General features: G+C 58.6%; 1 protein-coding gene across 1 annotated transcript in view; it reads right to left on the bottom strand.

Moving 5' to 3' along the window:
• The window catches only part of Cpt1a (carnitine palmitoyltransferase 1A), a 40,563-nt gene that overhangs the window by 16,046 nt on the left and 1,280 nt on the right, over nucleotides 1–23,237 (bottom strand). The window contains exons 2-12 of the mRNA XM_015503282.2: nucleotides 20,640–20,793; nucleotides 18,654–18,793; nucleotides 14,304–14,475; nucleotides 12,701–12,802; nucleotides 10,484–10,621; nucleotides 8,864–8,941; nucleotides 7,592–7,699; nucleotides 6,336–6,423; nucleotides 2,520–2,715; nucleotides 1,294–1,482; nucleotides 595–700 (exon numbers count right to left, since the gene is read on the bottom strand). Of these exons, the coding sequence (XP_015358768.1) occupies nucleotides 595–700; nucleotides 1,294–1,482; nucleotides 2,520–2,715; nucleotides 6,336–6,423; nucleotides 7,592–7,699; nucleotides 8,864–8,941; nucleotides 10,484–10,621; nucleotides 12,701–12,802; nucleotides 14,304–14,475; nucleotides 18,654–18,793; nucleotides 20,640–20,780 (1,458 nt within the window). The 5' untranslated portion in view covers nucleotides 20,781–20,793. The remainder of the gene's footprint in view (nucleotides 1–594; nucleotides 701–1,293; nucleotides 1,483–2,519; nucleotides 2,716–6,335; nucleotides 6,424–7,591; nucleotides 7,700–8,863; nucleotides 8,942–10,483; nucleotides 10,622–12,700; nucleotides 12,803–14,303; nucleotides 14,476–18,653; nucleotides 18,794–20,639; nucleotides 20,794–23,237) is intronic.

Consider the following 23,237-nt stretch of genomic DNA (forward strand, 5'->3'; position numbering starts at 1 on the left):
GCTGCACTGAGCTGCACCCCAGCCCACACTGTGTTTAAATGCTGGGCTCAGGGAAAGGATGACAGGGGTTTGGTGGCTTTAAAACAACCCGGTAATTTTAAGAATGAAAATGACACTTTTCAATAATATGCAAGCTGCCTTTGTGGGGTGGGGCTGGGGGGCCCAGAGACACTTAATCACTGAGCCGCATCCCCAGCCCCATTTATTTTTTATTTTGAGACAGGGTCTCCCTTACTTGCTGGGGCTGACTTTGAACTTGAGATCCTCCTGCCGCAGCCTCCTGAGTGCCTGAGATACAGGTGTGCGCCACTGTGCTGGGCAAAACCACCTTTTTATAAACCAAAATTTAGTACGCTTGCTTCTGTTTTGCCTAAAACTAGGAGAGGTCACCATTTCAGAGCAAGCCTAGCTGTAGTCCGGACCGGGTTCTGCCCGGTGGCCCAGGGCCACTGCTTGTCCCCACAGGGAGAGGCACTCTACTGACTCTGGGCTCCTGCTGCAGGAGCAGACCCAGGGACCAAGCTCGTGGGCCGGGGGTTCTCCCAGGTGGCCTGGTCACCGGCGCCTGTCTGTGTGACAGCTGCCAGCACTCACCTCCCACAGGTGGCCCACGATGGGTGCATCCGCCCAGGAGTGCTCTGCGTTGATGCCCATCTTGCCATTCTTGAAGACGATAAACGTGATGGACTTGTCAAACCACCTGTGGGACCCACATGTGACCATGGACTGCATGTCCAAGTGACAGCGGTGACCCAGACCTGCAGGCTGCTTCCCTCTGGACAGCCAGCGGCTCTGTCCCCACCCCTCAGACAGCTCCAGGGGAGCAAGGATAAGGCACCAGCAGGACCAAGGCACCCGTGGCTCCCCGCACCCAGGCTGAGAACACGTGAGCACATGTGTCCTGGAGACCAGAGCAGGCCAGCGGGGAGACGGGGGTCCTCCTCAGCCAGAGCTGGCGGGCCTCACTTCACAGAGAAGGAGTGGAGGACCCAGAGGGCAGCAGCCTTGCAAAGGTCCTGCAACCCGCAGGTCAGGCCGAAGCTGACTCCCAGGTCCGCCCCCACCCTGTGCCGTCCACCCCTTCTGCTCCTGGACAGGGAATGGGCAATCACTACCCCTCACCAGCACCCCCAGGAAGGCCTGGGGCCTGGTGAGGGGGTCTGGACCTGCCAGGCTCAGGCTGTGAGCTCCCTGAGGTGGAGGGCAGGAGACTGAGCCGCACTGCTCCAAGGTGGACCCCGGGGAGGGGTGCCCAGACACAGGGAGCGCCGATCTGGGAGGAAAGGACGGTACCTGTCGAAGCACTTGCCGTGCAGAAGGGACTTGGCATAGCTGTCCAGGGACGCCTCCGGGTCCTCCTGCATGTAGCCCTGCTCAGTATCATCCAAGGTCACGAAGAACGCGGCTTTCTCCACAGCATCCAGAGACTGCTTGTTTTTCCCACGTCCAAAATAGTCCTGGCGACACTTGGCCCAGGGTACTCTGCGGTGACAATTAAATAGGGTTGGGAACGGCCATGCCTGCAGCAGCTTGGTGACGGCCCTTGCATGAGACGTCTGTCCAGGACCTTCCTGGCTGCCCCCCCGCAGTGCTGCCCCATGTGCTGGAAGGGGCTCTTTGTGGGAGACCAACCTTGCACATGACTGAGTCACACTCCCCGGCTCGGTGCTGAGGCGCTCAGTTGCAGAAATGTGGCAGAGCTTTCCCCACCCTTCTTGGGTGCGAGGGTCGGTGTCCCCTGCATGCGTGTGTCTTGCTACAGCCCTGTTGGTGAAGCTATGCTCACCTGTTCCTTCATAACCCCTTGCCCTGTTTAGGGTAGAACCTTCCATGGAAGTGCCTTGTGTGTGTCCCCTCCTCTTACTGTGCCCTTGGGTGTGGCCTACCCAGGTGTCAGTCAACCTGCTGACAGTGGACATCATGAAGATAGACTCAGCCCCCTGAAACCTGACCCCTGGCCTCATTTGAATAGCTTCTCCTCAATAAAAGGGGTCAGCGCGTGCTCTGGCTCTCTCTTCCTGCGGACCCTTAAGGTCAGAGGAGCCGTCACAGAGACCCCAAAGAAAAAGGTTATTTGTGTCTCTTGTGTGGTTATTTTGTGCAGCCCAGTCAGCCCAGTTCAACTGGAGTGACCCCTGAGCCTTTTAGTCGTGAGAACAGAAACCCGGAAGCTCACTGTCCCCCTGCGTGGCTTCCAGGGCAGGGCACGAGCCTGGCACGTGATGCTGACGCACTGAATGTCCACGGAACAGGCCCGGTGCAGGCTGACCCAAGCCTCGTGTCCGGCAGGGACACACACACGGGCCCACCCACCCTCCCCGGGAAGCATCCTAAGTAAGTTCTGGAAGCAGAAGACCCTACAGAGTCCAGCTGTGCCCGTGGCCACCAGCTGGGAGTGGAGCCTGCCACCATGGAGCAAGGCAGAGCCACTACAGCTCGGTCCCGCTAAGGTGCCACCACAGCACCCACGGAGCAGACCCGGGTGAGGAAGAGCACGGGGCAGCATGAGGGCCACACACCTGTCCGCCGCGGTGAGTGCGGCCAGCTTGGCCTCCCCGGGCTGCGGCTCTGACGGGTCGTCCAGGACCCTCTGCATCTGCTGCTGCAGCTCCCGGGGCGTCAGCAGCCTCCCGCTGTGGTAGAGCCAGACCTTGAAGTAGCGGCCGCGGTGGTACACCACGATGTGCCTGCTGTCCTTGACGTGCTGGATGGTGTCTGGACGGGCGCGGGGGGGGACCGGAGTACGGGTCAGGGCAGCAGATGCGCCACCCGACCCTGCCAGCGTACCCGGCCGCACGGCTCCTCCCAGGTGACGGAGCCCAGGTGGTGGCTTCTGCAAGCCTCAAGCAGGGGACACCCAGAGCCTGGCATCCCGTTGGGGTGTGGCTCTAGGCAAACTGCCCAGCCTCCCCAGGCTCAGCTTCCTCATCCAGGAACGCAGTGACGCGTCCCCAAAGCCGCGTACTTCGTCCTTCTGTGGCTGGGCCTCAAGCCCACTCAGGGCCCGCTCAGGGGGATGCATGGTCACAGCTGAGGGGCCACAGGGACTGGCGGGGAAGACGGGGTGAACCCGCCACCAACAACAGGGCAAGTGCCAGGAGAGGTGGCCAACCTCGCCTGAGACACGGCCAGGGCCCCCCCCAGGAAGGGACACCAGCGGAGCCTGGAGACAGCCCCAGCACCCGCCCCACGGGCACGTTCTGAAGGGGTTTCTGGCACCAGGGACAGGGAAGCCCCCTGAACTGGCCGAAGGGTTTCCACCAGCTACAGGGAGCAGACACCTCGCAGCAGAGACAGGACACGCGGCACCGCAGCTGTCCAGGTCCCACCCGAGACCCGCGGGGGCAGCGAAACACCAAGAGAAGAGAAGATCCGGGAGGGGACAGAAACCCTGTCATCTGCAGCTACGGTGGGCCATGAAGAAGCCCAAGCCAACCGCCTGCCGCTGTCCAAAGGAGCAAGGCTCCTGCCAGGCGGGAGGTCCGCCCAGGACCCCACGACACTCATTCCCTCAGCTGCCGCCAGGCCGCCAGGGTCTCACACTGGACGGCCTGGGAGACAGCTGCTTTAAAGAGGTGATGAAGGTACAATGAGGCCACCACAGTGACCCCAAGCCAATGGGAATGGGGTCCCTGTGAGACGAGGAGATGGGACACAGACACACAGGGACCGTGAGAGGGTACAGGGAGAGGCCGCCCTTGGGAGGAACCGGCCTGCGGCACGGGATCCTGGCTCCAGCCGGCTGAGGACACATTTGTGTAGTTTCAGCCGCCACATCTGTGGTATCTGTAATGGCAGCCCCAGAACACAGCAGGCAGCAGCAACAGTTCAAAAATATACTCAAGAGGAACAGAACGAGGAACCTTGCCAGGCGCGGTGGGGCAGCCTGGAATCCCAGCAGCTCGGGAGGCTGAGGCAGGAGGATCGTGAGTTCCGAGCCAGCCTCAGCAACTTAGCGGGCCCTAAGCAACTCAGGGAGACCCTGTCTCTCATACATATTTTTTTTAAAAAAGGCTAGGGATGTGGCTCAGTGGTTAAGTACCCCTGGTTCAATCCTGTGCCCCACAAAACAGAACAAGGAACCCAGGAGCAACTCCAGCCAAAGACACGCAAGACCCCACAGGAGCAATCACAAGAGTTTACGAAACCATTTTTTAAAAAAGACCCAGACAAACAGAGGAGGAAACCAGCACTGCGGCAGGTGGGCAGACGGGGCAGGGGCGACTCTCCGCCACCCCGTTCCACCTTCCAAGGCCATTCCAACAAGACAGCCGCGGGGAGCAGCAGGCTGACGTCTGGACAAGACCGCTAAGGGAAGGAAGGAGGAGAGACTGAACGAGGCCCGGAGTCAGCCGCACACAGGCCCCAGGCAGGACCGCTGTGGGCGCTGCCCTCCCCACGTGAGGCCTGACGCGGCCACAGCTCACACCACACGTGGGAGCCGAATCCAGGCACCTGGAGAGCCACAGATAAACAGAGCAAAGACAGATGCTTGTGAAGGAGGAGGGAAGGGCCCCTAGAGACAGGAGTCCCAGAGCAGGGACCCATGAACCAGTGTCACCCAAGTTTTAATGCTAACGTACTCACTATGAAAGATGGAGACCTAGTAGTGCTCTAGAAAGAAGAGGTGACTGGGGATGGGGATGGTGCATCGGCTGCCCCAAGTGGCTGCACGTTATGCCAAGACCCCCACTCGGCACGAAGAGTGAGACATGCCACCCATTCTTTTTTAATATCTATTTTTTAGGTGTAGTTGGGCACAATATCTTCATTTGTTTTTATGTGGTGCTGAGGATCGAACCCAGGGCCTCGCATGTGCTGTGGGGCTCTACCACGGAGCCACAACCCAGCTCCTGCCATTCTTTTTTTTTTTTTTTTTTCTTTTTAAAGTGCATGAGACACAGGAATAAAAATGACCAAGGGCCGGGTAGGGTGGTGCATGCCTGTAATCCCAGAGACTTGGAGGCTGAGGAAGGAGGATCAAGGCCAACCTCTTAGCAAGACCCCGCCTCACAATAAATAAAAAGCTCTGGAGGTTGGGGTGTAGCTCAGTGGTAAATGCCCCTGGGTTCGATCCCTAGTGCCCTCGCCACGCGCACAAAGCTCGGTGGAGGAAGCGAGCAGTCAGCACGGCCAGCTGCTCTCCCTGGGAGCCTGGTGTCCGCAGGACAAGGACCAAAGGATCTGAGCCTAAGGGGGACGTGGGCAAAACCGCTTGGTAAGCAACCTGTCAACGCCAATGAGACTGGAGACGCCCGCCGCCGTCCAGCCCAGCAGGTCCATTCCCAGGGACCCTCCCTGCGGGCTGGGCAAGCCACTCCCAGAGGAAGGCGCAGACCTCGGCAGCAGTCAACGATGAGGGGCTGGGAGGCAGCTCGGGGCAGAGCACCCACCCGGCACGGGGGAGGCCCTGGGTTGGATCCCCAGCACCAAAAACCCCAAAAATGTCAACACTGAGTCTGGCACGGTGACAATAGTGCTTTGTCTTCTTTCTAAATTTTGGTGAAAATTCCATTCTTCACCTTTAAAAAGTTACTGAAGGGGAAAAAACCCAGAATGAAGGGGCCTAAGGTAAGCTGCAACAGTCGTGCCTGGGTATCGAGAGGGCCATCCCAGACCCCCGCTGATACCAAAACCCACCCGCTCTGTCCCTTGGCACAAAAGCCATGCACGTGTCCCCTCCTCCTGGAGATTGCACACCGCCCCGGGGAGTGCTTGAGTGGCTCAGCTTTGTACAGGGAAACTAAGGCCCCGTGGCACCCAGGGCACACCAGCCCTGGGCGGCCGGGCACTCAGAGCTCACACGCGCACGGGCTGCTGTGAGGCTCAGGCAGGACGACAGCCTGCTGGGGTCTCACGGGCCTGCTCCTCGGGCGCCCATGTCCCCCCACCTGCACCTCCCCACCTGCACGGCCGGGGAATGGGGTCTCCCACACAGCACAGTGTGAGCACTGCCAGCCGGCTGACCCTCCCTGTCACAATCAAGGCGTCCTGTCGGGGACAGTAGATTCTGCGCTACCCAGCAGCTGGCGGTGGGCGCCCACCCGCGGTGCAGCTCCCGTGCGGCACGATCCACACAGCAACAAGCCCCGCACACACCCGCAGCGGGGCCTGAAGAAGCCCAAGGAAGACCTAGAAATGGCGCTTGAGGAGACGGCCCTCGCCAGAGACCAGAACCTGGGAGCAGGCCCACTGCCCCGCCTCACAGACAGGAGGCCCGACTCTCGGAAAGGCCCTGCCTCAGTGGGGCCCTGGCCCTCCTCCTGGCCCTCTCCTATTCCAAGCCAGTGGTGGCAACTTCTGTTTCCCAAAGGGAGCTGGCAGGCCCCACTCACCTGTCTCCTCCCCGGGGATCCGGGAAGTGTTGAACAAGCGCTCCCACTGCGCGGAGCACAGGGGGACCGTGGAGCCCAGGAGACGGATCTGCAACAAAAGCGTTTTTCAAACAAACAAGCAAAAATGCCACGGGAGGTTTTAAAGGAGCCTGCCGAGACCACACAGGTGACCAGGGCCGTGTTCTGGGCCCACCCTGGGTTCGCCCAGCGTCTTCCCATCGTCCCCAGGGTGGGGGTCGCAGGGGGCATCCTGCACAGGCCGGGGCACAGCCTCCTGCGGCTACTTCACAATAACACATCCAGACCCGTCCGTCCACTCTGACACTCGAGCCAAAGGACATCTAGGGAGAACACGGTCTCTCCTGAGTAGCTCGCGCAGTGTCAGTCCCCTCAGAAGCCAACAGGGCAAAACACAGCACTCAGGGACGAGAGATGGAGCCACTCAGGGCGCCCAAGAGAGAAGCCCCCAAATATCGACCCCACGAGGGTGAAAAAAAACAGATAAAAGGAGTGCAGACCTCCTCTCCCTCCGCACAGAGCCCTGGTGATTATAACGAATCGGAAGGACAGAGAGCAGGTCAGGTCGCCGGGAGGGAAGGTCAGGAAGGAGCAGAGGGAACTGCCGGTGACGTGCAGACTCTGTCCCGACTGTGGTCATGGTGCAGGGGTGCAAGGAACTCACCAGACCCTGCCCTCGAAACATGCCTAACATGCCGGACCCTTCGTTTGGGGTGTTCACTGCTATTGTCTGTACTGGGATGGAACCAGAGGTGCTTTACCGCCAAGCCGCATCCCCAGATCGTCTTCTATATTTTATTTGGAGACAGAGTCTTGCTAAGTTGCTTAGGGCCTCACTGAGCTGCTGAGGCTGGCCTTGAACTCGTCATCCTCCTATCTCAGTCTCCGGAGCCACTGGGATCACAGTGGCACACTACAGTGCCCAGCCCTGGCCCTTTGTGAAATTTGAGACAGGGTCTCACCAAGTTGCCCAGACTGACCGGGAACTAGTGGTCATCCTGCCTCAGCCTCCTGAGTCGTGGTTTCACAGATGTGTGCTACTGTGCTCGGCTAAGGGGCCTTTTTCCCTTTTTAGTTGTGGACGGACATAACCCCATTTATTTGTCCATTCATTCATTCCTTTTTATGTGGTGCTGAGGGCCAAACCCAGTGCCTCACACACGCCAGGGAAGCACCCTGCCTCTGAGCCCAGCCCCAGCCCTGCCAGGGGACCTTCCTGACGCAGTCTGTCCACTCACCGGCTTGATCTCCTCCCGGTCCAGCTTGTGGCGGTACAGCAGGATGGCGTGGATGGTGTTGCCCGCTCTCGCGGCCTGGATGTGAGTCGGGGTGATGTACACCATCTCCTGAAGGGGGGGCGACGGCAAAGAGAGGGTCATGGGAGGCGGACACCAGACAGCTCCACCTCGGCCTCCGAGGGCTCAACCACACCTGCTCCACCTGTGACTCACGGTGGCACTGTCTCACGGTGGTGGTGGTTTTATTTTGCTCATGCTCTGAAAGCACACAAGCCCCTGAGCACCCCTGGGCGCATTATTTTGTTCCTAATGTCCTCGCGGAATGCACGGGAAGAAAAGCAGAGCCAAGTTGACTCAGCCAGGAGCAGCTAGACAATCGGGAAGTTTCCCGAACGAGAAGGAACCCGAGGTTGGAAGGATCGTGTCTAGGGCGTGGCCAGCTCGCCTGCGAGACGGACTCGCTTCTCCACAGACGGAAGGGCAGAGGACCAGCTGGGCACGGCGGAACGCGGCCTGGCCATGCAGGAAGCCCGCGTGGGGGAGACGAGTGGGGAGAGAGCGTGAGGCTCCGCCGGCACTTCTCCTCAGTCAGGAAAAGGAGAGAAAGGAAACTTTTCAAAAGAAACAAATGAAAAGAAAAAGCAAATGATAGCGACAGCGATAAGGAAGAGAGGGAGGAAATAAAGGAAGCGAAGAACAGAAAGGGAAGGAGGAGGAAATGGCAGCCGGTCACTGAACAGAGGCCTGGAGCCAAACCAAGGGGCCCCGGGACAGTCATCCGCATGTCCACAGGCAAAGGCTGCGGCAGGAAAGCACGGCCCCGGCTCCTCAGCAGCTGCCTTCGCGCGGAAGAGGGCCCAGGTCAGCACCTGGTGCAAGCTCTCAGCCAAGCCACGGGCTGAGCCCAGGTGCAGGCAGGGACATGAGCCCGGAGGGCGAGTGAGGCAGATGTCATCGAGCTGAGTTACGCAACAGCGGCACTGGTACGGGGCATGGAAGTCCTGCTCGCAGGAAGCCTGTATTTGCAGTCCAGACTTCTCTGCAGCAGCTCAGCACCTTGAGCAACCTCCGGTACAAACGGATGCTCACGTGGTCCTCGGTGTGGAAAGCAGGCCTGGCGTCCCCAGGGGGTGAAGACTTGGGCGGGGGAAACGGGAGCAGGGGTGCAGCCCCTGAGCTCACCCAGCACCCAGCAGAGCCCTGACGGGGTCACCTGTGCAGGACGCGTGCTGCCCCACAACCCCGTGGACGGCAGCCGGCTGGCGGACTCACCATGGCGTAGTAGTTGCTGTTCACCATCAGCGGTCCCCGTCCTCGCAGGTAAATGTACTCCTCCCACCAGTCGCTCACCTGGCAATAAAACAGGGACAGCCAGAGGCTGAGCGGGAGCCACGGCCCTGGACGCCCTTGGTGCTCGCTGGAAGACTCCAGTGTCTCCCGGGGCCACTCCAGAGCATGGAGCCCCTAAACCAAGAGACGGCAGGACAGTGGGAACCGCACTGTCTCAGGTTGAGGCCCAGCCAGGAGGTGGGTCACCTCCATTTCTCAGACAGTGAAAACACAAGTGACAGCGGCCTGCTGACCTGCTTAAGTAGCCAGCACTGTCCAGGCAGAGACGCTGCACTCCACCCAGCACAAGGTGATAAGATCCCAAACTGCCCCTCAGATGGCTTCCCCTCCCCGGGTATCCCTGGAAGAGCCCGCATCTCGCCAAGTGCAGAGCTCACGCCCGGAGCCCGGCAGGTTGGGAGGCTGAGGCAGGAGGATTCAAGGCCAGCCTGGGCAGCTTAGCAAGGCCCCCAGCAACTGAGCGAGAGAGACCCTGTCTCAAAACAGAATGGAAAGGGCTGGGGACGTGGTGCAGTCTGGGTTCCCTCCCTGGTTCTGACCCGGTACCAGTCAAAGCCACGGCCCTGGACTAGAGGACTGCACGTTATCTTGTTCTCTAAAATTAACGACCCGATGTCACCCAAGGAGCGCTTCCTCAGCACCCACAGACACGGTCCCACCCGACAGTGGCCCACCCAGCCACAATGCCCGACTGGCACCGTCCCCTGCTCCACCTGGGTCACTTCTGACACCTCTTCTTGCACATGAGTGGTCCTCAAAGCCTGGACTGTGCCCCCCCGCTTCATCCCCAAACGTCTCCCCTGGCCTCCCCGCCTACGAGGAAGCTCAGCGGGTCCAAGACGCCATCCTGGAGCAGACGCCAATGGACCGGGAGCTGGGCGGGACCCAGCCACATCCCAGCCCTGACCCGAGGGCTGCGAGGAGAAGCTCCAGGGGTCAAAGGAGCCCCACCAGAGGGGAGGAGCAGGTGGCCGGGCAGCGCGCCCCGATGCTGCAGGAGGAACAGCTCCCTCCTCCACACACCTGCTCTCAGGCCAAACTGTCACCACATCCGCACCCAGGTCCTCCGGGGTGAGCCCGGCTAGTCTACACTGTGACTTCAACTCGGTCATCCCTGGCCCCTAAATCTGCATTTTCATATGGTGAAATTTCATCAAGTTAATGTTATGTTGCCGGGTGTAAACCCAGCAACTCAGGAGGCTGAGGCAGGAGGATCGCAAGGTTGAGGCCAACCTCAGCAACTTAATGAGACACTAAGCAAATTAGATCCTGTCTTAAAATAAAAAGGGCTGGGAGCTGGGTACCGCGGCACATGCCTGTAATCCCAGCGGCTCTGGAAGCTGAGGTAGGAGGATCCAAGTTCAAGGCCAGCCTCAGCAACTTAGCAGGGCCCTGAGCAACTCAGTGAGATCCTATCTCCAGATAAAATATAAACAAGGGCTGGAGAGATGGCTCAGTGGTTAAGTACCCCTGGGTTCAATCCTTGGTACCAAAAAAGAAAAAAAGAAAAAGGAAAGAAACATTATGGATATAAATACTTACATAATTTGTGGCCCACCAGGATTTCAACTTCAAGTACCACTGTAATTTTGGTCCAAGGTTGACAGCAAAATCTTGAGCAAGTGCTGTCATGCGCTGGAAGTCCCCGTCCTTCATGAGAGGCCTCACGGATTCCAGATACTGGTTAGTGAAGGAAACATCGGCCAGTTACACACGGGCATCTAGGCCTGGCGCCCCCCGCCTGTGCCTACAGAAGTCACACTGTGTTCAAAAGACTGTAAAACCTTCCCCGGGTTGATCTCAACCAGCCCCCAAAGTTAACCGCTCTGCTGGGGAAGGACCTGGGGGTTAATGACAACTAAACACTTAAAACCCTTTCATCCTTCAGTAGCTTAAAAAGTTCCCCAAATCCTGTATCACCACCAGTCCACCAGGGTCAACTCTACAGCGTCAAGGTCACCGCTTGGTGAACAGAGATCTCAGGAGAGTCCCTTGTCCATGACTTGGCCTGTAATCAAAGGTCTGTTTCCACCTACGCTATGATGACCTGGGGTGGTGCCCGTGAGATGGGGGAGGGCCAGGCAGGTGACAGGACAGCGCTGTCTCCACCGTGACAGGCCCAGGCCAGGCCCCAGGGTCAGGGTCTCAGCGCACAGACACCCGACAGGCACTGCTTTAACAGAGCAGACGCTGGACGGAGGGGCACCGGGGAGCAGGGCACTCGGGCACTCCCCCCTGCACCTACGTGGGCAGCTCACTTCCCGACTGCCCCACTGGGGCCAGAACAGCCTTGGGAACGCAGGGCCCAGCTGAGCGCTGGAGGGCAGGGCCTGCCTCTGAAAAGGGCCAGCTGCTCCCATCTGGAGGCTTATTCCAAGTGCTTTAGCAAGACAGCAACCGTGCCGTGCGGCAGAGCCTGAGCCACGCAGGGCAGGGGGCCTCGGCGACCGCCGGCCTGCAGAGCCCTGGGCCCCTCCACCAGAGGGTGCCGCAGTGGGGTGGCCTCAGCCCCCACACAGGGGAGGACTCAGGAGAGCACAGATGGGAAGGGACCTGCCGAAAATAGGGACTAGGTCACTGAACCAATGTCCAAACCCTGACTCCCAGAAGTTTCCAGCTTAAGACAAGAAACAACGGAGCCCTCATAGACGCTGGTGAGGGTTTAAGCCGTGCAGCCGTCTATGTAGAACTACCCTCCATCAACAGAGGACACTCCTCCTCTCCTGGACATAACCTCAGGCCAGCTGCAACCGGAAAACAAAAGGCTGTCCGTGGACACTCAGCAGAATCATGTGCCACAGCCGAGTGGCGGCAACCGCTCAGAGGACCGTCCACGGAGGGTGAGCTGCCGTCCGCCACACCAAGGAACGCTCTTCAGCCAAAGAAGGAACATGCACCCGCAGGCCACGCATGGATGGACCTGAGATGGCTGGGCTGGGGACAGCTCAGGGGCAGCGCTTGCCTAGTGTGTGCAAGGCCCTGGGCTCTATCTCCAGGACACAGAAAGAAGTCACATCTCAGTGGACTGAGCCAGGCCTAGGAAGTCACACCCTGTAAGACGGCACTTATCTGCAATGTCCTGAATAGCAGAGGCAGAAGCAAAAAGTGGGACAGAGGTCACTAGGGCTGGGGGAGGGCAGCGGGAGTCATTGCTCAACGGTTTAGGGTTGTCTGAGACCACGAGAGAGTTTGGCTACAGACAGAGGTGAACACAACCAACGTCACTGAAGCCACACTCCAGAAGGAGAAGACATAGACTCGTGTCTCACAAGTGCACACACAAACACACACACACACACACAAGTGCAACATACACACGCTACGTTTGAGACAGTTACGTGAGACTCCAAAACCTCGGAACTGCACGGGGAAGCTGTACATGATGCACGCTGTATCTCAGGCCGTGGCGGGGCTCAGGGGCAGAGCGCTTGCCTGGCACGTGTGAGGCACTGGGTTCCATCCTCAGCATCCCATAAAATAAATAAATAAAATAAAGGCATCGTGTCCATCTACAGCTAAAAACGTTTTTTTAAATAAGTAAATTGTATCTCAGTGAAGCTGCTGAAAAAACACGCCCCGCCCCCGTAGTTTCTCTATGAAACGTGAAACCTTCCCTGAAACATTTCAAGACACAACCTCACAGCGGAACCGATGCCAATGGCCCCACAGGGCACAGTGCTGCAAGCCAATCAGAGCAGGTGACGCGACCTGACTCAGAACCAGATGCACCCGGACCCCGGGACTGCCGGCCACACCCACCCTGCTGACGGTGTCTTCCACGGCTGGGACAGGCAGGCGAGGCAGAGACGTCTGGAAGCTGTACAGCATGGGTTTCCGGCCAGAGAAAATCTTGACCATGCTCTGAAGGAAAAGGTGACATTTTAAAGACGTGGCTACGGGGAAGACCCAAGGCCAGTTCCCGACGTGGACATGGCCAACAGTTCGCGAGGGCCTGCAGGGGGTGCTTTTCCTCCAGGCCACACTCTGCCCCTCCCTCGCTGGCCGTGGCAAACACACACAGAAACCCAGAAACGCCAGGCTGGACCAGCGTGGAGATGCCGCTGCCCGTGTCCCGCAGGGTCAGCTGGGGCCCAGCCCCACGCACTGCGCCCACCTCCCCTGCAGCCCTGGGTGTAGGGCAGCTCAGGCTCCGGGAACAGGGGCTGAGGTCAGCCCTGGCCTGGCTCAGGAGCCAACCCCGGGGGGACGATGCAGTCCCCTTGTCCCTCAACTGGAGGAAAACAACGCGCCCTCCCCATGGGCCCTGGTGAACGGCTGGACCTGCTGGAGGTCACCTCAGGCCGACAGGAACAAAGGTGCTCCTAGGGCATGGGCGGCGTGGCTCCAGTGCTGAGGCACCACGGGACTCGGCTTGGCCCAAGTACCACCCTGGGGGATGTCAATCAGCCACAAGTGCCACACTAAGGGGACGTTGATCAGCCCCTCGAGGAGACATCATCTGGCCACTCCGCATGGGCCACTGTCTCCCTCCTATCTAGGTGTCCAGCTTCCCTAGCAATCAGAGAATGTGCAGCCAAAGAACAAAGCCGATGTCCTGGGGAAAGTGGAGCCCTGGGGGGTGGTTGGGCACCAAGGTGACCCCCTGGAGGCCCGAGCAGCAGGCCCAGCCCACGGCTGGGGCCGCCACATGGTGACGGAACAGAACAGTCGGGTGCCGACCGCGGGGCAGATGAGCGAGCAGCGCCCACACACTGATTCCAAGCACATCGTGGAGACCAAGGACAGCTCCAGGGGACCAGGGACTTGGAGAGACTCTCCCTGTGACCAAGTTCAAGAAAACCGTTCAGGACGCTGCAGACAGTGAGGATCAACCAAGTTCTGTTTCTGTACTAAGCACCCAGCTCCAAAGACCCAGATTGGGCTCGAAGAGCCTGGTGCCCACGGACCCAGCAACAAGAGGACAGGCACACTCGGGGACACTCAGGGCCTGTGGTGGCCTACAGGGGCCGAACCCCAAAGAGGAGGGCTGAGAAGTCCTAAGATGAGTCCCACTGAGGACGGGTGATCCTTCAGACAACTGCGCTCATGCAGACAGTGGAAGGGCTGCATCTGGACAGAGGCCCAGGCAGAGCTCAGCCGTTACCTGTAGAGACTGCTGGGTCCGGGCCACGGCCAGCAGGGGTCAGCTAAACCCCGAGTGCCCGACGACATGGCGTGGGGAACGCTGCCCAGACCCGGGCAGGGGCCTGAACCAAACCTGAGCCAGTCCCCACGGAGCAGGCGGCGCTCGGGTCAGAGAGGACTGCCCCCGGCCTGCAGGGCTGGGCAACCAGGGGTCAGGCCGTGGCATGCCATGTGCCAGGGGGCGCCCGTGAGGTCCCCTGAGGCCACGTGCTCTCACCATCCAGATCTTGGTGGCTCGGCTCATCTTGCCGTGCTCCGCGAACATCCAGCCGTGGTAGGAGAGCAGCACCTTCAGGGAGTAGCGCATGGTGACGATGAGGGCCACCCAGAGGCCCGTACTGAAGAGGACGCTGCTGACCACTTTCTTCGTCTGGCTGGTCATGCAGTTGCTGGGGGGACAAACCACACAGGACGCCAAAGTGTGGGGTGGGGGAGGGGCGGCGAGACGGGGTGAGCCACGGGGTGGGCCACGGGGTGGGCCACGGGGCAAAGCTGCTTTCCAGGGACAGAAACGGGAGAAGGCCGCCCGCCTGGACCAGAGCCGCTCCTCGGGAGAACAGGGAAGACAGCTCAGGATCCCCTCCAGACTCAAAGTCCGCCCCTCTCCCCCAAAATGAGCCAGCTCCTGGCCAGGACCTCCGCGTGGCCCTGCACCCCAGCTACCGGGAGCCCGGGAGTCCAAGACCCGCCTGGGCACCCCAGAGAGACGCCATCCCTTAAAACAATGACCCGCACATGTGCCTGGGTGGGCTGACTTGGGCCACCTGGGTGTAGGGGGCCCCTCAGGGGAAAGCCACATGGTGGGGCGGGGCGTGCCGAGGTGCGCACTGGGATTCCAAGCCTTTTTCTTCTGCTCATGATCACTTTTTCCCACTCAAAGGGACCTTTGGATGTTGCTATTACTCCCACAAAATCATCTGTCACAACAACCCCCTGTGCCGAATGTGTTCTCTGACCCAAGCAGGCTGATTCACAGTGGGGTAGGGAGGGGAGCAGGGGAGGAGAGACGGACTCTAGACAGTGGGGTGGGGGGGGCAGGGAGGGGGCCGGGGGTTAGCAATGATGGTGGAATGTGATGGGCATCATTATCCAAAGTACATGTATGAAGACACGGATTGGTGTCAATGTATTCTGTATACAACCAGAGAAATGAAAAATTGTGCTCTATATGTGTAATGAGAATTGTAATACACTCTGCTGTCATATATAAACAAAAAAATTAAAAAAAAAAACAAGTACTACCTGAACTATCAAAAGAGCTTGCTTTTGGTCTAGATAGAATATTTATCATGCATAAAAAATGACTGGATCACATACGATGATCATTCAAATACTATGCAGAAAAACAAAAATGTTTCCTTTGAGACAGAAAAGGTTGTGCTTCATGGTAAAAGTGGGACCTGAAACACGAGATGGTGCCAACCCTCACGAGGACTGAAGTCGAGGAGATTCATCACTCACAAAATAGCCAAATAGTGTGACTGTGAGACTCGAGAGAGTTAAAAACAAAACTGCAGATACTGCAAGAAAAAATATAGATGAAATACAGCTACTTTGTGGTTTTTAGTGTTAGTTGCTTAGAAACTGCAAGATATTGAAAAAAGGTGTTTTTCAAAAGACAAACAATCTACACAACCTGAACATATCCAATGTTTGAAGCCATCAGTTTAACAATGTATTCAACAATGACCCAGAAACAAATTATCTTCAAGGTGAAATACAAATTTGCTTAAAAATTTGTATTTTTCTATAAACTGTCAAATCTAGTGTTCAACTGTAGTATTTACTTGAAAACTACACAATCTTTTCTGATAATCTGATGTATAAGCAAACCTAGATTTAGGGATTTAAGAAGCTATATTTAAGATTATTTATATCTTAGATTTCTAGGTACTATATTACTATATTAGAGGTTCAATTCACAAAAATCAAAGAGTATTTTAGCATAAATAAATAAATGACATATTCAGTATATTTTTTTAATACCGGGGATTAAATGTAGGGGTGCTTAACCATTGAGCCACATCCCCAGCACTTTTTTACTTTTTGAGACACAGTCTCACTAAGCTGCTGAGGCTGGCCTCAAACTTGCAGTCCTCCTGCCTCAGCCTCCAGGGTCACTGGGATTACAGGTATGCACCACTGCACTCAGTAATATGCTCAGAATTTTGTCTACATACACAGAGGTACCTGGATGGCAAAGGCTTTCCTTTGAGGAACATGATCCCTGTCAGGCTGCCAAGGACGAAAAGCCACAGAGATGACACCCACACGGTTCAAAGGCCCGCACTTGGGAAGTGGCAGCGCGGGGCAGGGTGTGCAGCTCAGGGAAGGGCGCCTACCTAGCATGAATGAGGCCCTGGGTTTGCCCCCAGCACGGCCAAGAAAGAAAAAGCAGCAGCCTGGGTCACTGGAGCCCCCCAGGACGTTCCAGGACAGTACTTGGGGCTGGAAAATGCTGACCCTCAGCCTGGCCTTTCTAAATCTGGACCAGGGATGACCCAGTTTACCAAAATAGGGCCAAGACACAAATCTTATAACGGCCAGATTACGAAAGCCTGTAAAGAGCTGGCGGATTCTAAACAGAGCCCAGGTTGGAGAGTCCGCCCACGCGAGGGAGCACACTAAGTGTCTGACCCCAGGCAGCATGAAGGGAGGCGGGCCAAGCTCCCGAGCTGTGAGCTGTGTGAGCTGTCCGAGGGCTATGGCCCCTGGCTGGAGGGAGACAGGAGGCAGGCTGGCCACAGGCAAGGTCTGCCACGTGCTCTTGTGATGACAAGACAGCAGCAGTCCCTACCACGGCTTCCCAGTCCCCTGGCAGACAAGGAAGCTGGCCGGGGCCCAGGCCAGGAGTGTGTCCACCCAAATGACTGGGAAGGTTTATCTGTTGAAGGCATGAGCCAGCCCTCCTGCTCACTCTGAGTGTCCGCTTAGGGAGCAGGCTGCAGCGGACTCCCGCACGGAGGGAGTCAAAAAGCAGAGGCCAAGAGCCGGGGCACCACTCAGTGTCCTGGGAATACCCTCAGGGCCAGGCTGACGCACCTCATCGCGCACTGCACACTGTCAGCACAACCAAATCAGTGGTTTGCTGAGACTGTCCACCTGTGGCCACCTGGGGTGGAACCGGGGCCCTGCAGGCTGAGCCCCAGCCCTGGCCACACTGTCCAGGTTATTTCCTTACCCCTTTCTGAGGGAACAGGGCCAGGAGCGGGGAGACCATGAAGGAGACCCAGAGCTCCGCTTCAGCGTGGCCCGCCCCCCCACCCGCCACGGGCACTGCTGGCCCAAAGAGGAGGCCCGGGCCCCAGGAGGACCTGGGTCGTTACTCCTCTGGTCACCGGCCTACTGTGCTCCTCCATAAAAACAAGCAGAAGCCGAATGGAACGCCTGGTGGGGACAGCCAGGGACCCTTCCTGACACCGCAGGGCTTTCAAACCAGAGAACAAAGACGTGTGTTCAGGTGCTCGGCTGCAAGGCACCAGGGCACCAGGGACCGAAGCCCAGGTGTTCTGCATCTGAGCAGGTGGACGTCACTGAGGCAGCTGGTTGTACTGTGGTTTGTCTCTTAGAAGGTTCTGGTGGGAGGGAAAGGGCTCTGAGGGACACCGAAGGAAGCACAGATTCAGAACTAGGCAGAGTTGGGTCTGGATCCCAGGGACCCCACGCACTACCTCTTTCCCTGACCCCTGAGGGGACCCTGCATCTCTGAGTATTTCCTTGTCGGTAGCAGGGGGACCCTAATGAGAGGTCACTGTAGCACAGGGTCTGACCTGAAGACCCTGGGTGGGGTCAGGATCTTGTTGGGAACTGGGCACACAACAGACACCACAGGTGGCTGAGAAATGCGTGCAAGGGCTGGGCTGCGGCTCAGGGGTCAGCACTTGCCCAGCATGTGTGAGGCCCTGGGTTCCGGCCCCAGCACCCACATGTGAGGTCCTGGATTCCGTCCCCAGCACCACAGAAGGAAGAAGAGATGTGTGTGGAATGTGGCCGCAGGAGACCCCGGGGACTGAGGGACTTTTTCAAGAAAATTACCGACTCACACACCAGCCTGGGTCTTATTTCTTGGTGGAGCAGAGCCTGTTTCCAAGCACCTAGAAAAATCTGACTCCAAGTATAGGCCTGGCGGGGGGCTTCCTGGGGGGGGCGGGGCTAAGCCACTCCAAGTGCCCCATGGCAATCAGTGCAGGAACCCCAAACCGGGGCTGCGCTGACCACAAATGTGCAGACGTGGCCACACTGGAACCAGCCCGGGGCAGAAACTCCCTGTGAGGACACTGTGGGCTCTGTGTGCAGCCACTGAGGGGCCTCAGGCAGACAGACACCTCCAGCAGGGACCTGTCCCCACCACTCTTCCCACCCAGGTCTGCAGAGGAAAGGCCACAAGGTCCCAAGCCCCAGGGGAACCTCCACTCCAGCCCAGGAAGTGGGAGAAGCCAACCTGCAAGCAACGGCTAACGCTTCCCTCCCGCGGAGCAGTGACAGTCACTGCATCTGAAGGGACAAGGAACGTGGACAGTAGGAAAGCAGCCTTCTGGACGGCTGGAGATGGGGCAGGGTTACTCACGTGGTGTCCAGGGTCCGGTTGATTCTTGCGATCATCCCCAGGGAGGGGTCCACTTTGAGGTACGTGGAGGACATCACACCCACCACCACGATGAGCCAACTGGAGGGGCTCGCGGGGAACACGCCGGTGATGATGCCGTTCTAGACAGACAGGCCAGCCGTGAGCCACGCCCTCCAGGGCCACCACCACTGCACCCCGGACGCCGGGCACTCGGGAGGACGTGGGCAACTGGGCACCCTAGCGCTAGCCTGTCAGTCACAGCTGCTCCACCTGCGTCCAGTCTTCCTCAACTTCCCAGCCAGAACCTTCCCTGTCACAGTCCCCAAGAGGGACCCAGGACACCCATCGCCCCAGGCACTAGCTCACCATACAGATGTCAGGTTCCTCCCAGTCTGGCTCACGGCTGGTGAGGGACATCCCTGGGCCACCGTGAGGTCCTACCCCAACCTGCTACTGCCCAGGATGCCCGAGCCCCCAGCTGCAAAACCACCCTGCACTGCTCCCTGAGTGTTCCAGGAGCCCTCGCTCCACGTGGGGAATCTGCTGGAAATCACTCTGGGGGGCAGAAGGGGGCGTTGAGGGGAAAAGGATCCCCTGAAATAAAACTGGCGAAATGTTGACCCCGAGAAACCAGGAGGAGCAGCAGGGGCCACTCTGCTGTATGTCTGGAGAGCTCCAATTAAGAGACGTTCTCCGGCAGGAGTGTCACTCGGTGGCACGGCACTTGCCTACAAGCACGAGGCCCAGGATTCCATCCCAGCACCTCAGGAACCACCCCCACAACAAAGCCTCTTAGGAAGGCTTTGGTTTGACCCAGAGAACAAGGTCAAAGTCCCAGCAAGGTCTCAACTTGCTCAGAAGGCACAGGCACCCCCCACAGGTCAGCAGCATTGACCTCCAACTGCCTATAGGAGGAAGGTGCTGGAATAAAACACCTCCTCTTCACCAGGTCTACCCAGCCCCAGATCCACACCGAGGCCTGCACCTGACGCAGCCCTGGTGGCCCCGGTGGCCCCTGGTGCAGATACTGTCCTCCAACGCAGCACTGAGGAGCTGGCCCGTCCGCAGGGTGTATCCTGCGTGGCTGAACCTGTACCACTCTTGCCGCTCTCAGCAAGAATAGTGCACCACGTAAAAATAACAAATAAAATAAAGGTATTGGGCCCATCTACAACTAAAAATGTAAAAAGAATCAGTGGGGGGTGCTGGGTGGAGCACCGCCAGGCCACCTGGAGCCCAGGGACACCCGTGCAGCAGGGCTGGCTCCAGGGACTCACTGGCTGACCCCTGCTCTAGCTCAGGGGGTCTCCCAAGAGCCCCCTCACAGAAGGACGCCAGGAAACCAAGCCCTGGACAGTGGGCGGCGGGCAGGGCTGGGCTCCCTCCCGGCTCCATGTCGTAGCCTGAATGTGTTCAAATACACGTTGATTCCCGGTGGGACTTTTAATACGTGAACTAACACTGGGCTGGGAGTGTGGCTCAGCGGCAGAGCGCTGGCCTGACGTGCTCAAGGCCCGGGGTTCCAACCGCACACCGCAACAAAAGAAAAAGCAAAAGATAAAGAAATCAAGACCCCTACTTTAAAAGGACTAAGTTCCTACTTGTTTGGATGACCGTGGCTGAGGACACGTGGCCTGAACTGGGCTGGGATCCCATGAGGACCCTCATCAGCAAGGCCAGCTACTGAACTCACTGCAGTTTGGAGAGACCTTTTCCCAACAAGACACAGGATTCCGCCTCGGAGCAGGGGACAGACGTGTGTCCCAGTCTTGGCTTGGGACTCCCCTCTGAGCCGGCTGCCCCACCTGCCCTCCAGTGAGCCGCAGGGCTCTCCCTGCCTCTCAGAATGGGCCAAGAATTCAATCTGCTCATATATCTGTGCGGGGACTCCAGGGACAGGAATCCAGTGCTGACCACCCGTGTGAAACACTGATTCTCCACTGGCATGCGGACAGAAGGTGTCAAGAGAACTTAAATATCGGAGACCTTGAATCGGATGAACTTCTTCTTCCAGGAGTGGAGTCCCGAGAGACAGATTTGTTTAAGGGCTTCATGGCTCAGGCGGAGGTCGATCCCGTCGGGAGTGACGGTGAACTGGAAGGCCACAGCTTGGTGAGCCTCTGCCATGTCTGGAGGTTACCTGGAGGACGGGAAACACAGTGGAGCACATTACCAGAGGCCGGGAGGGCCCCCATGTTAGGGGACAGTGCTGATTTCCCTCCTCCCCGCCTAACGGACTTCACGCTTTTCATGAACAGATCCAAGTGTCCCCACCCGTGACACCATGGTGCGACCAGCACAGTACATTCGTGGCCTTCACTGAGAGGCCCAAGATGACGGCGGTGTCCCGGTGCCCCTGTGCCCTGCCCGTCCCAGGGAACCTCACCCCTGCCAGCACATCAGCCCAGCCGGCAGACACAGGAAGCCACGGCAGGAACAGGCACTCTCCAACCCCGGAGGCAGCCGGAACGCACCGAGCACCCACAAGTGCGGCCACAGCGGCCTTGCGCCCTGGTCTTCAGGCAGGGATATAATCCAGTGCCAAATGCATTTGTCCTGTTCTGAGAAACCACCCCAGCTCCCGGACAGTACCCAAGGACTCCGTGGGGATCACTCTCAGAATCCCCCAAAACACGTGCCACATGCCACAGGACGGAGCGGGCCTCCCCCTCCTCCTCCCCCTACCCCCTACCCCCTCCCCCTCCGCCTCCTCCACCTCTCATCAGGAAGCACTCTGTCCCAGACCCGCACTGCTCCACTAGCTTCACTGGTGACCTAAGGAAGGGCTCTCAGAAGTCCACGGCGGGCCAGGTACAGCGACACACGCCTGCAATCCCAGTGACTCCAACTCTGGAGGCCGAGGCAGGAGGATCCCCAAATCAAGGCCACCCTGGGCAATTTAGCTAGACATCATCTCAAAATAAAAGGGTTTGGGATGTGGCTCGGTGGCAGAGCACTTGTCCAGCATGCACGAGGCCCTGGGCTCCAGCCCCAGCACCCCCCCGCCAAAAGACAGGGTGAGAGGGAAGGACCCCTGGTCGGCCGCCCTCACTCCTGCCGTCGTCTCAGACTGCCATCCCGCCTGCTCAGCACACCCAGAAGCATCACCTCTTCCCTCATGTCCCCTGGCAGGCCAGCCTGCTCCTGCTACCCCACTTCTGAGAGTGTATGGCCTCCTCATCTCCCTCCAAACTGTACACCACAAAGCACTAAATGGATTTTTTAAAAAAAGGTAAAAGAAAAAAACCATCAAGAGCCACAGTGAGATCTACACTGGTGTGTGCACCCCCAGTGGTGACCGCTGGTGCTGGCTGAGCCCGCCGAGGCCCACCAAAGGCCACCAGGAGGACCTACCAAACCAACAGGTGGCCACAGAGGTCCAGCGGGCTTAGCCTTCAGCCATCAAACACAGAAAAGAGTCCACATCAGCGAGTGCTGGAGAGGCCCCGGCTTGTTCGTTCAGCAAGGATCCGCTGGCCTCCTGCAGGCAGCACGAGGGGCCCAGACCCCAGCAGAAGTGCCCCCCAGGCAAGAGCAGCAAGGAATGATCAATCAAGTAACGCCTGAGAGCACTGGGGTGCAGGGAGGAAAGAGGGTGCCTGTCAGGACTCCCAGGAGCCCCTGACACCCAGGAGCCCCTCAAGACCAAAGGCAGGTGGCCCACCTGTGGCCAGTGAGCAAGGACAGGAGGCCGGGGTCAAGGGCACAGCTCCTGGAGGCAGCTGGGTTCTGTGCAGGGGCTTCCAAGAGGGGCACCTGCTCCCATTTCTGCTCTGGAGACCCCCAGCCACCATAAGGAGCGAGGAGGCAGAGGGGAGGGGAGGCCAACAGACACTGAGGCCGTCTTGCACAGGAGAGGGCAGACGGCCTGGCCCTGGGTGGTGGCAGTGGGGGGGGGAGGACCCACTAGGCTGGGCGTGCCGAGAAGCACCCCAGGGACACACCCCAGGGCCTTAGCTCCAGCCAAGGTGTGGCAGTCTCCTCCCCAGCAGGAAAGGGGCTCAGTGTAGAGAGTCTGAAGTGTCACCAGGGGCCGCTGGGCAGAAATCCCGGGACACAGGTGCATCTGGCCATGAGGCCAGGGTGGAAGACACACCTGGGAACCAGACCCTCTGCTACCGCTGTCTCCTGGGAAGAGCAAGCTGGCAGAGGCGCACCGCACTTGGCCCCACCTCCGCCTGGAGCAATCTGCACGGCACCTGACAACACTGAGTGCCACTCAGCAGGCGTGACACAAGCTCCCGTAGCCTGGCCAACTGCGAAGCCATACCCTCTTTTTCTTGGTGACACGGGCATTGAGCCAGGGGTGCTGCACCACTGAGCTGTGTTCCCAGCCCTTTCGTTTGAGACAGGGTCTCATTTCATTGCCCAGGTTGGCCTTGAACTTGCCATCCACCTGCCTCAACCCCCACTGCCAGTCACCGGGACCACAGGCGACCACGCCCACTTCCATGTGCAAATCTACTGAGTGCAAACCCCGCCCTCCCCTCCACCCGTTGTAACACCCAGTGCTTTAAGTCATTTATGATGGTCACACTGCCTCCTGCGGCCACCGGGGAGAGCCCAGCAAACCACAGTGGGTGG

This window comes from Marmota marmota, unplaced genomic scaffold (genome assembly GCF_001458135.2).
Source record: "Marmota marmota marmota unplaced genomic scaffold, marMar, whole genome shotgun sequence".
Classification (NCBI taxonomy): Eukaryota; Metazoa; Chordata; class Mammalia; order Rodentia; family Sciuridae; genus Marmota; species Marmota marmota.